Source organism: Podarcis erhardii (assembly GCF_964252035.2).
Source record: "Podarcis erhardii genome assembly, chromosome: 1".
In the NCBI taxonomy this organism is placed as follows: Eukaryota; Metazoa; Chordata; class Lepidosauria; order Squamata; family Lacertidae; genus Podarcis; species Podarcis erhardii.
Genome location: NC_138497.1, coordinates 63,055,927 through 63,073,863, shown reverse-complemented (window position 1 = coordinate 63,073,863; position 17,937 = coordinate 63,055,927). Strand labels below are relative to the sequence as shown.

Below are 17,937 nucleotides of genomic sequence, written 5' to 3'. Positions count from 1 at the left end.
GTTTGACACATTCTCTAAGAGGATGGGTTCAAATTACCCTGGTAGGTGAAACAGAAAGATGGCCTTGCCCTTTCTTCAAGTTTCAAGGCTTCAGCCACAACCATTGAAAAGGCACAGTTGCCTCTCTTTTCTCAGGGTTTCAGTTCTTTGGCTCAAGGAGCCCCCTCAGCAAATTTTAGTTATCTGTACAATATGTGTGGCTTTCACATGATGGTAGCTCCTCCGATGGGCTTTCTGCCCCTCCCCCCATCTACATCTTGGCATTTCAATATTAAATGAAGCACATACTTTAAATATTAATTTTCTCCTCCTGCTCCTGCTGCCAGACCGCCTACGGTGCTTTCCCCGCAAGCCTTCAGTAATATTCCTTTATTCCTCTCTTTGACAGATAATCCCTTTGGAAAGTTTTGAAGATGTTTTTAATAGACTCAAGGACAATAAATGCTTCTTTCTACATTGCCTGATTAAGACGATAAGAAGCCCCCAAACCTTTAAGTAGTCCGTTATATCCTTTGAACAGTAGTTTAAGTGTAGGGATGATTGTGCAGGTTCTCATGGGATGGCAAGACAGAGAAATGTCCTACAGCATCATTTGGCAAATTAGCATCTCAGGGATAAGACTCAGCTAGAGTATCCCCCTTCAATACAATTCTTGTACTAGTGTACACAGCCCTGAATAACAAGCCCAGGATACACCTTATCCTGTTCACTCCAAGTCGATCACTGAGACTATCAGGAGGAGCAGTTAGTGGTTCCCTATGGACCCGAAGCAGCAAGGAGTCAAGGCTTCAGTGTGGTTTTCCCAACTCTAGGGAACTTTCTCCCTCAAGAAGTTAGACGAGCACCGTCCCTACTGAGTTTCAGGCACCTTGCCAAAACCGTCTTACCGGGTTGAATGTGTGCATGTGTCTGCAAAGTTGCTTGTCGACCTCGATATGCAATAATGATACTTATGAAACAGGATTGGTTAATAAAATAAAAATTCTTAATAGCATTTCTTTACAAAACAGAGTGATTTATAATAAGCAAGTTACAGATCAGGGCAGAATAATATTTCAAAAAACTGGACTGTATTACAAAGCATTTTTTTTTTCAAACATCCATTTCTCTTGGATTATTGCTGAAAGATACTAATCAATCTATTTCAGAAATCTCTAGACTAATTTACAAACATCCATAAAATAGTGAAAAAATTACATGCTTTAGAAACCTGGTACATTTTCATGCCTCTGGACTAAAAAGATGAAGACGATAGCAAATGAAGAACGTTTTAAAGAGAGCTGGGTGATGTTTACAGAGTCTTTCCCTTGATTTTAGCCAATGCTTCAGGGTTGTTTTCTTTTCTCTCTGTTGATTTTTTAATTTCTGGTTTCATCCATGGAGGACTGTGTGACTTCTGTTAACAGATGGAGAAAAACGCAATCAGTGTTAAAATATTACAAGTGGGACTTGCAGCACAATGTTGCAAGGAATCTCCAACCTTCGGTACTTTCTTTTAAACACCTGCTGAAAACTTTCCTATTCTGCCAGCCCTATGCAGGCAATTAAGAGTACACCCCCCACAACGGTCTATTGTTTTTATTTTATTTTAGATTTCAACATGTTTTTTTAACTTTTTAGTATGTTATTGTTTGGTTTCATGTTTTTATATCGCTGTAAACCATGGTATATTTTTATGATGCAGCAGTATATACATATTTCTTTTTATAAATAAATGCAATAAAATAAATGAGTGAAATTTCCCTACCCCAAAAGAGAGTGGTAAAATTTCCTTTGGTAGGACCCAGGCTCCCTTGGAAGGCATGTAGCAAATCACTTCCCTTGCAAGGCTTTCAGAGCCTCAGCAACAGCAAGGGGGATTTTTCTGTTTCACTCCAGACCAGGAGAAGAGGAGAGAAATCTTGCTCACTGGCATTCCCTCCCCATTTCATCCACAAGGCTATTTTCAGGAACCCATGTGCACCGGCCATACATGATGTCAGATGTGGGACAGGTCTGCTCCCCTTCCTGGGAGACAGTATTGTGGAATGGGATCTGGGACCTCCCAGTGTCCCAGCTGTGAGCGGAGGGATGCCACCCGTGTCATAGGGACTCCTGGCCATGTCACACACCCCGGCTGACCAATCAGAATGGCTAGGGGGCGTGGCTGTTTGCTGTTTAGATGGTGGCATGGCTGGAGGGCGACCTCCTTTTTCCTCCCATTAACCTAAATATTTGTGTCCGTGTGTTTATTATTTAAGGGAACGGTGGGACCCGGGGCCTTGACATGCAAGTAAGGGGTGGGAGAAATGAAGGGGGAAGGAAAAACAAACACCAGAAAGGGTGTTTAGGAAGACTTCAGCCTGTAACTTCACAGGTGTAACATCAGCCTGCAAAAAACATTTTTGTTTAGGTAAGCTTATCCAGACATGTAAAATGGTGACGTGCTTTAATTTGGTTTTAGCTTATCAATGATTTTAATTATTTTTGAATGTTGATATACTGCAGCTGTTTTTAACGTCGTCTGCTTTTTTTTTTTTACTGATAATTGTATTATTTAATCCTTGATGCAAACAGCTTTGAAGTTTCATTACAGTCAAGTAGTATGTAAATCTTGTGGAATAAATAGCTTGTAAACAGAAGGTGTAATTTCAATATCAGTGCTCATTGGAAGGGAACAGCTTTGCTACAGCAAACCTTATGCTTTCTAAGAAAATACATCCATCCTCTTAATTTTTACATCAGCAAGGTCAGAAGGCATTGGTAAAAAAAAAAATAAGAAATCCATATAGCCTGCATTGATAGCACCAAAGCGTCCTGGTGGTTAGTTGAAGTTGAGGGAAATATGAAAAATTTCCAAGACACAAAATATATACCGGTAAATGTTCTGGATCTTCCAAAGTATTGGAGATCTTTATATTATGTGCTGTCTTTTCCAGGGTCCATGCATTTTTATACCACATAATATCTGCCCTGTAAAGTCTCCCGTGTTTGTGCTATAGATATTCTGACTGCTGCCAACAGCTTTGTTTTAAGTTCCTTAGAACATAATCATTTATTATGACCAGTCTGTATATTTAACAATGAAAGCAGTGAGGTCATTTGTATAGTAATCTTTATGCTAGTCAAAACCTCCTGATATACATTAGACCAGAAATCCTTTGCAAATGGGCACTCTCATCACAGATGAAAACATGTTCCTTATGTGCCACATCCACACCAACACACTAATGCCAGTCTTGGGGTCATAAGGACATCTGTTTTGGAGTGTGGTGCCATCTATGAGAACTGTCAAATGATCATCCCTGGATGTCATTTTTTGGAGTGCTTTCGTTAATTACTGCACTCAGACATCTCTCGGAATGCAGATGTTTCAGAAATGAAAACAACTGAAGAAAACAAATCTTCACATTTTATAATTTGCTCAGTATTTATAGAGACAACAAGATTAGCACCTGCATATCTGGGTCTGTTTCTGCCACCTTTAGCTGAAGAGAGGTTGAATTGTTCTGGTTTCCTAAGCAAGTCTTGCCAACCTGAAAAGGGAAACCATGGCATCGTGATTCAACCAATCAATCATAATTTGTATCTCAGTCTAGTAGTATACAACAGAAAATAATGGTCCAAGAGTTTCTGAGCACATCAACCCCATATCTTTTGTAACATTTGAAGATTTGAATGCAAAGAGTTGGAAATGTATCTCGGAAAGGTGCAGCTGGGTGGTGCTCTGGAGCACATTTTCAACAAGTATGCAAATAAGAATTTCCCCTTCAAATATTACAGAACAGATATGAAAACATGCAGACCCATTATTTCCTGTAAAGGAGTCCTAATTCATAGCATTATCATTATGTCATAATTAAAATAATGGAAATTATCTGTGGCAAATAAACAGGAAAACTCTCAGAGAGGAACAGAGTATTTAATTATTTTCTTTGCAAAAAAATATTATCCACACACATTTATTCGTGTTATTTAATAAAAGTACATTCTTGTTTCTCTTGCTGAGATAAAAAGTGTTAATTGGCAATTAACCACAGTGTGGAACTTCAACTGTATTAGAGATGCAGGGTGGCTGACTATTTCACTTGTAAAGTTTCATGTTCTGTCTTTCTATGGGAAATCATTTGAATCTGAACCACACTTCCCCAAGATATTTAGAATGTGTTCCTGGGGTGTATCAAAATATCAAGAAGTTGTCATAAATAAGCAGTGACTTCCAAGACACCTAGTATCATCAATTTTTGTGATATTTTCAAAGATATGTGACATTTCATGCAACAGGACAATTTTATGCTAAAAAATACTTCCTGCATTCTTAATATAAATGTTCTAACTACTCCCCACTTAGGTCATAACTATATTAGTGGCAATAGTGGGAGAGAGGCGAGTTTGGATGAGGAACAGGAAATAAGAAAGGAGAGGGGAATGGTGATTGTGAGAGCAGGCCCTGAAATAGTGCTGTTTATAATATTATACTGTTTATAATAAGTTGGGAAATGCTCCTTGGGTTGCAAAATCAGTGTCACATGAAACAATGGCCATTAACTTTGATGGCATTTAGAGAAAATCATGGAGGACGAGTTAAAACATTGTCGACATCCGTCTGTCTTGGGATATAATGGAAGAGTGTGCCTTTGGGGTTAAAGTCAAACCACTGGACATTTATAGCACCTGCTGTGTCTGTAGAGACAGATAAGGGAGAGACATGTTTTACTGCAGCTGGGGCAGAGGAAGGCATCCAGTTTTGCTGCTACAGGTGCACCATGGCATTTCTTTTTTCCTGCACTCCTCCCAGTGGTCATTCCTCCTCTGGTCACTGCTGTGGATACATGACCTGACACTCTGTCTCCAGGCACTGTGATTGTTAATGAGTTAATGGCTAATAGTAATGGTGACTTTACAGAGACTCTTAAGTCTGGAGTTCAAGAATTAGTTGTTGGTAGCAACAAGAGGAGAGAGCTCTTGTCTTTATGTTGGCCACTGTGAGAAACAGAATGCTGAACCAGCTTTGAGTAATCTGCACAGAAGACTTCCAACTGTTCACATGGGGTGTTCAAGAGAAAACAAAGTTTCAGTTTTCCAAAGTTCCTTGTTGTGAACTTCAACAGCCCATCTTCTTATAGAAGACAGCATTCAAGACTGGACCACCAAGCAGCCCATCGGTCTATTTGCAGCAGAATCCTATGCGTGTGTACTCAGAAGTTGAGTCACAATGTGTACAGAAGCAAACAACCCAAATTGCACACCTGCATTTCTTGCATGCAAGTGCTCCACTCCTTTGGATAGCAGGGTTTTTTTTGTCTTACACTGATAGATCAGGGATCTTTCATAGGGATTATAGTTCATGTGTTTTACAAAATATGGAACAATTACTGAAATATGTTTCAATGTAGGAAACAGATTTTTGTGTGTGGACGTAATAAAAAAAAAACCCTATATTTTTTACATAAAATGTTAGAAGCGAAGAACATGATCCCTCCCTCTCTCAGCATGATTTCTCATCTTGGCCCCTTTGGAGCTAGTTACTGTGGAGACAGGATACTATGCTGAATGTACCACAATTCTCAAACCACCATGTCTTCCTCCTCCTCTCTCTTGCTATGAGTGCCTAGAGTATTGACAACCTGTCAGACACACCAGCTGCTTTTACTTATGAACAATAACAATAACCCCATCAGTGTCAATTGGCAGAGACAAAACCAAAATATAATGCCAACTCAGAGTTGCATGGTTTGTGAAGGAGTGATAGTTCCATCCAAAGTGGAGTGACTAACAGCCTTGTGTGCAATCGACTGTGCCATGAGCAATGTATCCTTTCACATATGGATAAGCATTTTTCTTCTTAGATGAGATATAAGGTTTATGAAGCAGGTCTTGATCTCATCCAAGTTAGGCTGCCACAGCCGCTACTGCTGAAGCTGCACATACATAATAATTCCTGTCGTTTTGGCTCATCCTTCCATTCTCAGATATCCTTCTGGCTCTCATCCATTGACAAGATCTATCCATCTTAGAGAACATCTGGTCTGAGACTTCATGGATATAAGTTTCAAAACCCTTAAAATCAAATGATAAGAGTGGACAAGATATTCAACCAGGGCAGCTGGGTTGTGTTCTTTCATCTAGGTAGGTTGGTTGTAGGTGGACCGAAATGCCTTTCTCCATTCCATTGCCTTATCCACAGGCAGAGAAAATGGGAGAGGAATTTCAGAGAAAGATGGTGTAAAATAGGGTTAAAAGGGATTAAAAATTTCCCGACACAGTTTACTATTGATGTTCAAGGCAGCGGTACTCCTCCCAGTGGCCAAAAGTCACCTTTTTTGTACTTCAGCATGTCCCTGGGAGCCGGAAGCTCAGGATTCAGAATTGTGCACAAAGGCTACAAAAATAAGATAAGCTTCTTCTTCTTCTTTGGCGATCACTCGTAGCCGAGTAAGAGTGTCTTCCATAAACACGGTTTTAACAATGAGTTCATAAGTGACTATAGAGGCCAATTCTGGATCCACACATCCTTCCACAGTGGGGACATTGGTTTCCAGGTGGGAGTTGATCATGGTGTGGATTTGCCAAGCGTGCCTTCCTCTTAGCACATTTCTCCCTTGCGTCCTGAGTTCGAGTGTCTTCAAAGCCCATGACACTTTTGGTAAAGGCTGTTCTCCAACTGGAGCGCTCGCAGGCCAGTGTTTCCCAGTTGTCAGTGTTTATACTAATTTTTTTTAGATTTGCCTTGAGACAGTCTTTAAACCTCTTTTGTTGACCATCAGCAGTACGCTTTGCATTTTTAAGTTCAGAATATAGTAGTTGCTTTGGAAAATTATCATCAGGCATCTGCACAACATGACTAGTCCAACAAAGTTGATGTTGAAGAATCATTGCTTCAACACTGGTGATCTTTGCTTCTTCCAGTACACTGATATTAGTTCACCTGTCTTCCCAAGTGATGTGTAAATTTTTTTGGAGACACCGTTGATGGAATCTTTCAAGGGGCTGGAGATGGCGTTTATAAGTGGTCCATGTTTCACAAGCATATAGTAAGGTTGGTAGTACAATAGCTTTGTAAACAAACATTTTGGTTTCCTTGCAAATGTCCCAGTCCTCAAACACTCTGCACTTCAATCGGGAGAAAGCCGCACTCGCAGAGCTCAGGTGATACTGGATTTCGGCATCAATGTTGCCCCCCAAAGGAGTCCCTTCAAAGTTCCCTTTTCCAGTGTAGACCTCCAAGGTGTCTTGGACATAGCTTATCACTTTCCTTTGTACAATAAAGCAGTTTCTCCTAATTTGCTGGTAGAGGCATGGATCAGTTTCATTCCATGGATTAGGTTCACTTGCCATGGATGATGATAATAATAATAATAATAATAATAATAATAATAATAATAATTTATTATTTATACCCCGCCCATCTGGCTGTGCCTCCCCAGCCACTCTGGGCGGCTTCCATAAAAACCAAAAATACAGTAAAATCACACGTAAAAAACTTCCTGAACAGGGCTGCCTTAAGATGTCTTATGAATGTCAGGTAGTTGTTTATCGCTTTGACATCTGCTGGAAGGGCGTTCCACAGGGCGGGCGCCACTACCGAGAAGGCCCTCTGCCTGGTTCCCTGTAGCTTTGCTTCTCGCAATGAGGGAACCGCCAGAAGGCCCTCGGCGCTGGACCTCAGCGTCCGGGCAGAATGATGGGGGTGGAGACGCTCCTTCAGGTATACTGGACCAAGGCCGTTTAGGGTTTTAAAGGTCAGCACCAACACTTTGAATTGTGCTCGGAAATGTACTGGGAGCCAATGTAGGATAACTGAGAACACAAGGCTAAAACTGTAAACTCTGTGGAAAACCCATGGCCTGAATCTGACCCATTAAGCCACTTTTGGTGCCTACCGCCCCCACTTCCATTTTGCATTAGCCAGTTTAGAATCATCAGTGACATCCAAAATCACATCCAATATCACATCCACTTTGATTTTGGGCAATCACAATGGGCTAAATGGAAGTCCCTTGCATAAGCAAAATGATGCCATTGGGTGTCACCCTCTGTACATACCCTAGAATGTCATTACTTTTAACCATGCCCAAGAAGGGGATATTAGCAACTGGCCAGTACAGTAGTTACTTAGATATTCCAAATCCAGAGAGGGTTTATTGTGGAGTGATATTACCACTGCCTCGTTCATGCAAGCAGGCAAGGCCACCCACTCTCGCAAGGAGGCATTAGTCACCTTCCTGGCACAGCCAGTTGTCCCCTCCTTGCTAGTTTTATCAGCCAAGAGGGGCAAGAGTCCAGAGCATATGTGATTTACCTAATCAATCCACCTTATCCACATCCGTGAGCCTTAGTAACTGAAACTCATCCAATACAACAGGACTAGACAGTGATCTGGACAGCCCATGAGATTCATTTGCTGCGACAGCAGAGTCAAAACATGGTTTTATTATAGTTCAAGAAATATGTTCAACAGATATTGAAGTAACTGCCGGTCAGCATTTAGCCAAATACCAAGAATTAGCACAATTTAAGTCAAAGCTGCATGATTATTTAATTCCAACAGTTATACTGCAGCATTTTACTGGGTGTGGGTGTATATTATAGCAATTCAGAGAATGAATAAGGTAAGCATCTTACAGGCTACTGATAATTGCTACTGTGTAGTATCAGGAAAGTGATTTAACAGAACAATCAGGCTATACATTTCCAAGGCCAAACAAGGGGACTTTGAAAGACAATTTTACTAAGGTATTATTCATTACTTTTGGAGGGCAGCTCTATTGCTGGAACACCTGAACAAAACAAAAGGACTCATAAATGTGTCTCTGTATTATTAAAACAATAGATTTTGGGAATCTAAAAGGGTCTATTCCATGAATGTAGTAGCTTTAATATAATGAATATGGACTTATTACAAGGTGATTATACAAATGACATTGCCTCAAGGCCTCACCCATATTTAATGTGCTGGCATTTTAGGTCATCTTATAAATTTTTCTCTCTCTTTTGCTGGACTGTGTACTCACTTCCCTGTGTGTATAGAAGCCAGCACACCATAAAACCCTGTTTCAAACATGCATAAAAAGCTTCAGGCAGCAGCATTGCAATGCTTCTCTGAAAGAAAGAACACAGAACTACATATTCAATAAAGATAGGGCATTGCACTACTGGTGCTGAACTTTTTGCTTTAATTTTTTTGGGGGGCCCCAAGAGAATGGGACCCTAAGCTATAGCTTGTTTAGCTTATACGTAAATCCAGCACTGGCTCTCTTCTTGTAATGTCTAATACAAACAGAATGTGGTTGGACAACAACATGAGGGGCAGCTCCCCAACAACCTCTCTGGTTGCTGGGCAGCCAGAAGGTGCTGAAGTCACACCATGCACCGTACAGTGGTACCTCAGGTTACATACGCTTCAGGTTACATACGCTTCAGGTTACAGACCCCGCTAACCCAGAAATAGTGCTTCAGGTTAAGAACTTCGCTTCAGGATGAGAACAGAAATTGTGCTCTGGTGGCGCGGCAGCAGCGGGAGACCCCATTAGCTAAAGTGGTGCTTCAGGTTAAGAACAGTTTCAGGTTAAGTACAGACCTCCGGAACGAATTAAGTACTTAACCCGAGGTACCGCTGTATGTGTTTGATGTTATAAAGAAAAGAAAAAATGGAGTAACAGCAATAGCTCTGTGTCTCTTATAAGATAACCCTTTGTGAAAGTAATGATCCTCCATCAGGCTTCATCTCTTTCATAAGGGCATCCAGGCTTGAAGAAAATATAGCTGCAAAAGTTCGTTTAAACTCTTCTTGCCTATGTGCACTCTTTGGGATTTATAGGGTGAGTTTGCGCTTTTTCTGTCACAGAATTTCAATGTGGACTTTCAATCTCTATAGCATGGTATGAAATGAAATTCCATAACACTGCTTGGAAGATTAAGGCCATGATCTCTGGATAATCATCTTGCTTCTCTTACTTAATATCTACCTGCAAGTCCAAGTTGCTCAACAAATGTTTCAGAGTCAATGTTGAAAATGGGGCGATATATTTTCATGTGGCTGTTCTTATTAGCTCTACGTGGAGTGACAGACAAATAAAGTATGTGGGAGTTAGGGCAGAGAGGATAGCAAAGATGGATGAGTCCGTATACCCGAGAGGCCATTGTATTAAGCAAGGAGGATACAATTCAGTGGCGATGCAATGGCTGACATGAAATTATCTTTGGAATGGCTGTTCTTGAGAAGGGAGGAATTATGTTATTTTAAGAACCAAGGTACTGAGTTATATTGCTCAGTAGGAAGAAGCAACAACACTCACACTCCATTATATGCAATATTAAGGCATTTAACTAGGATAATTTAAAACCAAAAAATGAAGTAATCTGAAAACAAGTCATTCCTTCCCTTAAGAGTTAAAAAAGAAGTTACATCTCTGGGTTACAGTATTAGATAGATTAGTGACAGCACAAATGAATTTAATATCACCAAGGCCACAGCCCTTTCCTTTTTCACTGAGGCAGCAATTTTGTTTTTCCTAAAGTTCACCTTAAGGGTGGGGGGAAGTGGCTGCTTGTGCTATCAGAGGCCACATTCTCCTGTATAATGAAATTATTCTCCTCCCCTGAGAGAAACGTAAGAATTTAAAATGCGTATTTTATGGCAAAACATTTCCAAATACTCTTTGTCATATTGTGCCATAATAGTTGCATGTCTATAGATTGAATATACTCCCTTTGTATTTTTATTGCACGCAAAATGTCCATTTATAGCCTAATTAGAAAGTGGAGTTCATCCTTTTTAGATTCATCTTCGTTTTGTTTTACGCTGGTTTTAAGGTATATGCTTGTTTCTTGGTGTAAGTCCTATGAATTACTTTTGTAAAAGAATAAGAAAAGTGATGAATAAATAAATAAATAAATAAATAGTTCTGTCCCAATCATGTTGAAAAGACTTTCTGCATACTTATGCAAATCAGGGTGGAATCGACACACATATAAAAACCGTTCTGAAAATGGTTTTTTAAAAAGCATTTTTAAAACTACATTGAATTTTCCATAAGGCTCGCCATCGCCATCTAGTGTCACATTGTATATTGCATTTAAAACACACTTAAAACGTCTTATTTGCAGCTGTAGAGCTGAATCCTAAATTAGGATGAGCAGACTTTGTTCAGGAGCAATCCCATATCCCACCTCTCTCTGTTTTCCTCTCTCTGTTTTCTTCCTCTCTTTTATGGCTTGATTAAAGTCCCTGGTTGAAATGAAGAACCAGCTAATCTACTTCTTTGTAGACTGTGAATTTTTAAAAACTATCCATCCATCTATCCCTCCATCCCCATATAAAACACCAAAACATGCAATTAAGGTAGCATTCGTCAGAGTTCTAAATTACAGAGGACCAGCAGCAGATCAAATATAGAATTATAGAATCACAGAATCATAGAGTTGGAAGAGACCACAAGGGCCATCGAGTCCAACCCCCTGCCAAGCAGGAAACACCATCAGAGCACTCCTGACATATGGTTGTCAAGCCTCTGCTTAAAGACCTCCAAAGAAGGAGACTCCACCACACTCCTTGGCAGCAAATTCCACTGTTGAACAGCTCTTACTGTCAGGAAGTTCTTCCTAATGTTTAGGTGGAATCTTCTTTCTTGTAGTTTGGAACCATTGCTCCGTGTCCGCTTCTCTGGAGCAGCAGAAAACAACCTTTCTCCCTCCTCTATGTGACATCCTTTTATATATTTGAACATGGCTATCATATTACCCCTTAACCTCCTCTTCTCCAGGCTAAACATGCACAGCTCCCTTAGCCGTTCTTCATAAGGCATTGTTTCCAGGCCTTTGACCATTTTGGTTGCCCTCCTCTGGACACGTTCCAGTTTGTCAGTGTCCTTCTTGAACTGTGGTGCCCAGAACTGGACACAGTACTCCAGGTGAGGTCTGACCAGAGCAGAATACAGTGGCACTATTACTTCCCTTGATCTAGATGCAATACTCCTATTGATGCAGCCCAGAATTGCATTGGCTTTTTTAGCTGCCGCGTCACACTGTTGGCTCATGTCAAGTTTGTGGTCAACCAAGACTCCTAGATCCTTTCCACATGTACTGCTCTCAAGCCAGGTGTCACCCATCTTGTATTTGTGCCTCTCATTTTTTTTGCCCAAGTGCAATACTTTACATTTCTCCCTGTTAAAATTCATCTTGTTTGTTTTGGCCCAGTTCTCTAATCTGTCAAGGTCGTTTTGAAGTGTGATCCTGTCCTCTGGGGTGTTAGCCACCCCTCCCAGTTTGGTGTCATCTGCAAATTTGATCAGGATGCCCTTGAGTCCATCATCCAAGTCGTTGATAAAGATGTTGAATAAGACCGGGCCCAAGACAGAACCCTGAAATATCAAAATCTTTTTTCTCTGTACCCTCAGCAATACTGGTTTTCAAAAGGCTAGTTCTTGCAATGAAGTAACAGGAAGCTTATACACTGCATGTATGCTTCACTTATGGAAGAAATATGACCAGAACTAAATAATTGGACCTCAAATTAACAAAGTCATATTATCAAACTGGCCATTTTACAGATAGCTAACTTTCCCCAAACTCAGATTTTAATTAATCAAGTTTTAAAATATCTGTAATATGGAGCTTTGCAAGGCCAAGGGCAGCCTGAGCAGACAAGATTACAGATGCTTGATAAATGGAGCTAATTGGTGTTGCAAAGCGTGTTCTCCCTAAATGAGAGCACGTGTTGCGGTTGGGGGAATGCAGGCCACCATGGTATGACTGTGCAATTTAAGGACCCAGGCAGTTAAGTGGTTAATTGGGTTTCTGGGGAGTTTGGTGTGTAGCCAATTTAGGGGTGGGGTTTGAGCCTTTAAATACAGGACGCCATTACTGGGGGCGTCCTCTTGGCTTTTTACCGGATCAAGAAGCAGTCGCATCTGAGACGGTTGTATATTGGGCCTAGTAGATTTTCTACCCCTTGTTTTATTTTCTTTATTCTCCTTCCCTCCTTTTCTGCCTTCCTTTCTCCGTTTGATACCATTCTTTATAATTTATTTATTGTTCCTTTACTCTCCTTGCTCTTGGTGACGAGAAGGTTGGGCTGAGGGGGGTTCCCCTTCCCGGCCCTGGGAGGCCTCCCCCCCCCCCGGTTTTTTTTGTTTTTTTTTCCGGTTTTAATTACATAGGGCAGCCCACCACCTCCTCCCCCCCCCACACTCTCAGGCTGCTGTGAAGCCTCCTTAATTGGTTTTAGCGTTGCGGCTGCAGCCGCGTGCCGCCGCAGCCCCCCCCCCTCGCTACCCCTTTCGCTCCGGAGTCCCGCGCTCGCTTACCTGGCCTTCCCCCTCACAGCTGGGTCGCTAGCGTGGGCCGCTGTATCGCGGCCGACTTGGGGCCGCCGTTGCGGCGTCCGCCCGGCCGCGGCCTCGGCGGGAGGGCGTTGGGGCGGCCGTCGGGCGGGACGTCGGCGGGGGGGGCGCCGTTGGAGTGACCGCTGGGCCGCGGCCTTGGCGAGGCCGCCGCGGCCGCCATCTCGTTCCTCCCGGCGCGCGGGGCATTATTTTGGCGCGAGCACGGCTGGCGCTTCCCCCGTTGTCTGGCTGCTGTGGGCCTCGCTGGGTGGCTTTGCTGCGCGCTTCTTGTGCAGCGCGCAGTGGCCTGCACGGGCCATCGGCCCTCCGGCCTGGCCTGCAGCACGTGCTGGAAAAAGTTTTGCTGAGTAATTGGTAGGAGCCTCCAGTGTTTTAGATTTGGAGCACTGTATTGCCGCCTGCTCCATCTAGTGGTCATTGTTGGTACTGCACCTGAACGGTCCCTGGGCTCCCCCGCAGGCTGGTTTGGTACTGCGCCTCCTCCGTTGCTGGTTCTCAGTTATTGCTTTGCTATAATAGGAGGCCTCCTGCTAGCTGGTTTGTGTTGGTGCACATTTACTTAGCACGGTCGTTCTAAGTTCTCAATCTATTAGTGCTTGTTCTTCTTACATTGTTATTTAATTTGTTTTTTTTTTGTTTAGTTATCCTAATTCTGTTCTATATATCTGATCATATTACGATTTAACTTATTATTAATCATTTATTTCACTTAAATTAGTTCTATTTATTACCAATTTACTTTTCCTTAATTTTGATTTATTTCCTTTAAATCCGAACAAGCTAGGCTACGTGCTACACTTATTTTAATTTTGTTGGCTGCTTGCATTGCGCAAATTTGGTGGAGTTGATTAATCTTATTTTATTTTCAACTAGCAGGTATGGCCCCAAAGAAAGCAGCTGCCCGCCCGGGTGCAGTTACTTCCTCGAAGAGACCTATTAGAGGTCCATCCCAGGCGCTTCGCTCACCCACGCCGGCTGATCCGGTGGGGCAGGTTCAATCCTTGGTTGCAAGTATGGCCGGCAACCCTGCCGCCCTTTCTCGCTTTGCAACTGAAATGGATGGTTTCCTTCAACATTGTTCGGCACAGCCGTCTGCCTCTAGGAAACACCCTCCTCCCGTGATGGTGTCCTCTCCAGCTTCTCCATCTTCTAGTGAAGGCGGGAGAGAAGGGTCTCCACTGGGGGATTTGCTTGTGGACCCCCACCTGGCCCAGTCCCCAGGTTTACCTGCAGCACGGGGTCGGCCTCGCAGGTCCACACGCCCCAGGAGGGCTTCGGCAAGACGTTCCCCTTCGGTGGCTCCACCTCGCAGACGTACGACACCTCAGCTTCCTGCTGAGGCGGCATCGGGTTCCGATTTATCACGTGTTGTCTCTTCGCAGTCTATTTCAGCCACACCCCTGTTGCATCCTGATTCTGAGTCTTCGATTGAGGACAGTCTGCCAGTCCCCGCCAGGAAGTCCTCGGGGGGCAAGAGGCGCCACAAGAGATCTTCTAGGAGGCGTGCCAAACGGAGGAAGGATGACTCATCTTCCTCTTATTCTGGTACGTCTTCTTCTGATTCTGACGGTGAGGGTAGCGCTCTGGAACTTTATTGGGGTTTTGGCGAATCGGCTTCGGGGCTTCCCAGGTGGGCTTGGGAGCGAAGGGCTAACTCGCATCGCGCAAAATACGGTGCGGTACAGGATTGTAAAGATGGCGTCCTGGTTCCTGACATTAAGGTCTCAACCAATTCCGCCAGGGACATTATCCCAGGCTCTCACTTGTCAGCTAAGTTACGGACCAGGATTCTAAATGGTCGCTTTGTAGACATTTTCAAGTTGCTCCCACCTTCTGAGGAGCAAGAGAAGATAGGCCCCTCATCCAAAAAGCTACAGGGGGTTTCCAGCGCGGACAGGACATTCGAGCATTGGCTCGATTGCTTCCAAGTTTTCGCTGGCATAGTCTCCGCTGCTTATCCAAGGAGATCCCTTCATCTGATTGTTTATCTGTCTATCGTTCGCTCTGCTTTCACTAAAGCTGGTGGGAAAGCAGCGATCAAATACGATGAGAATTTCAGGCGCCGAGCCGCCAAGATTCCTTCGGCTCGTTGGGACCGCAAGGATCTTGATGTATGGACCACTTATGTGGCTCCGCTGATTGACAAGAAGGTGACGGAACAGCAAAAGCCAAGAATCTCCGCTTTTGGTGCGGGTAGGCGCTTTGTATGCTGGGATTTTAACAGGGGTTCCTGCCAGCGTGCAACGTGCAGATTTGCCCACTTGTGCGAGAAATGCGGTGGTACGCATACGGCTCCCGCTTGCTTTGGCGGGAGGCGGCCCTTTCGTGGGACAAGGGGGGGCGCCCAGCAACCCTCCAAGTCAACTCCCCTCCCTTCAACTTCGGGAACAACAAAATAACGTGTTGACCTCCTTGGCTCACACCCCTGTACGTTCATCGGCCCTCCAAGTTTGGTTGCAATCTTACCCCGATAGGGTTGCGGCAAGTTACCTTATTGATGGGTTTTCTACGGGTTTTAGGATTCCGGTAGCCATGCCTCCCGTGGCACGGAATCCTATCAATCAAAAGTCGATCTATGAGCTCCCTGAAATTGCTAAGAAAAAGATTACAAAGGAGATCGCCATGCATCGTATGGCTGGTCCGTTCAGTACTCCTCCCTTCCCTCATCTGCACATATCTCCTTTGGGTATAGTTCCAAAGAAGGCCCCTGGCGAATACCGCCTGATTCATAACTTGTCGCATCCTGTGGGCACATCTGTTAATGATGTAATTCCCCAGGAGCTGTGCTCTGTAAAGTATGCATCTCTTGATCATGCGATCAAGATGATTCGGAAGTACGGCCAGGCAGCCTTATTGGCGAAATGCGACGTTGAGTCGGCATTTCGCTTGCTGCCAATTCATCCAGAGGATTTCTGGCTCCTGGGTTTCCAGTTTGAAGGTAACTATTATTTTGACAAGGCCATGCCTATGGGTTGTTCAATAGCGTGTGCCGCTTTTGAATCTTTCAGTACGTTTTTGGAGTGGGCCCTTAAACAGAAGACTGGATTGGGCGGGGTCACTCATTATCTCGATGATTTTTTACTGGCCTCAGCTCATGATACCGGCAACTGCTCGGTGTTGTTGCAGGCCTTTGCTGAGCTTACGCAGGAATTGGGCGTGCCGCTCGCTGTGGGAAAAACCGAGGGTCCTTCTACCCAACTCACTTACCTGGGTATCCTGCTGGATACTGTCTCTCAAACTTCCAGCTTGCCGGAGGATAAGCTGGTCGCATTGAAGAAGGTGATAAGGGAATTGTTGCCTTTGAAGAAGGTGTCACTGAGGCAACTTCAGTCTTTACTGGGGCACCTGAACTTTGCTTGCAGGGTGGTGGCACCGGGACGCCCCTTTTGTTCACGATTGGCTCGGCTCACTGCGGGTCTGAAGGCCCCACATCATCGGGTTCGCCTCCCCAGTGATGTAAAATCCGATTTGCTAATCTGGCTTGACTTCCTGGAAGGATTCAATGGTGTATCCTTATGGCAAGACACATTGAATCTGCACAATAATTTTCAGGTCCAATCTGATGCAGCGGGCTCCCTGGGCTTTGGTCTGTACTGGAATGGCAGATGGTGTGCCAAGCGTTGGCCACCTGCCTGGCAAGGAGAGGCCATTACGCGGGATCTAACTTTTCTTGAGTTTTTTCCCATTGCAGTGGCGGTGCACTTGTGGGTCGATGATTTCAGAGACCGGCGTGTTTGCTTTTGGACTGACAACCAGGCGGTGGTGAACGTGTTGGCTAAACTCTCATCGCGTTCTCCCAGGGTGTCGGCCCTTTTGCGGGTTTTTGTTTTGCACTGTTTGCGTTTTAATATAGTGTTTTCTGCGCGTTTCATCCCTGGGGTGTCTAACGAAATTGCTGATGCTCTGTCCCGTTTTCAGATGGAGCGGTTCAGACTTCTGGTTCCAGAGGCCCAGGAACGTCCGGAATATTTCCCGGATCATCTCTGGAACCTTGGCAGCACTTAGTTTTTCAGGGAGTAGCTGCATCTATTTCATCCTCTACTCTCCGGTCGTATTCTAAAGCCTGGGCTGATTTTTGTAGTTTTTCCCATTTTCCGGCTGGTATAGAAGGGAGGGGCCCACCATCCACTTCTCAGGTGTTGCGATACTTAGCGCACCTATTCCAGTTGGGGCGTGCGGCCAAGACAATTAGGATGCAAGCAGCGGCTATAGCCTTTTTCTGTAAATCGCATTATGACAAAGACCCTTGCGCTAAATTCATCGTTCGCAAGGCCCTGGAGGGTTGGAGCAAGATGTGTCCTCCCCGTCCAGCGTCCCGTTGCCCTATCTCATATGATCTACTGAGCAGGATGCGTAAAGTGCTGCGGAATGTTTGCTGGTCCAAATATGAGGCTCGCCTTTTTTCGGCGGCTTTCTCCATTGCCTTTTTTGGCGCTTTACGGGTGGGTGAACTGGTGCTTGAAGTTCACAAGGATGGTAGGTCTAGGGGCCTGCTCTACCAGGATGTGGAGCTCTTCCCTACGGAGCTGAGACTCACAATAAGGAACTCGAAAACTGATCAGGGGGGCAGAGGAGCCCTTATTCGTCTCCCCGCTTCGGGGGAAGCAGGCCC

At 44.0% G+C, this 17,937-nt stretch overlaps 1 protein-coding gene across 4 annotated transcripts in view; it reads right to left on the bottom strand.

Moving 5' to 3' along the window:
- Positions 1-963: 963 nt before the first annotated feature.
- LUZP2 (leucine zipper protein 2) overlaps positions 964-17,937 on the bottom strand; it is a 349,517-nt gene continuing 332,543 nt past the window's right edge. For all 4 annotated transcript variants that reach the window (XM_081835527.1, XM_081835525.1, XM_081835526.1 and 1 more), the window contains 2 exons: positions 3,435-3,515; positions 964-1,396 (listed from right to left, as the gene is read on the bottom strand). In XM_081835527.1, the coding sequence (XP_081691653.1) occupies positions 1,292-1,396; positions 3,435-3,515 (186 nt within the window). In that variant the 3' untranslated portion in view covers positions 964-1,291. The remainder of the gene's footprint in view (positions 1,397-3,434; positions 3,516-17,937) is intronic.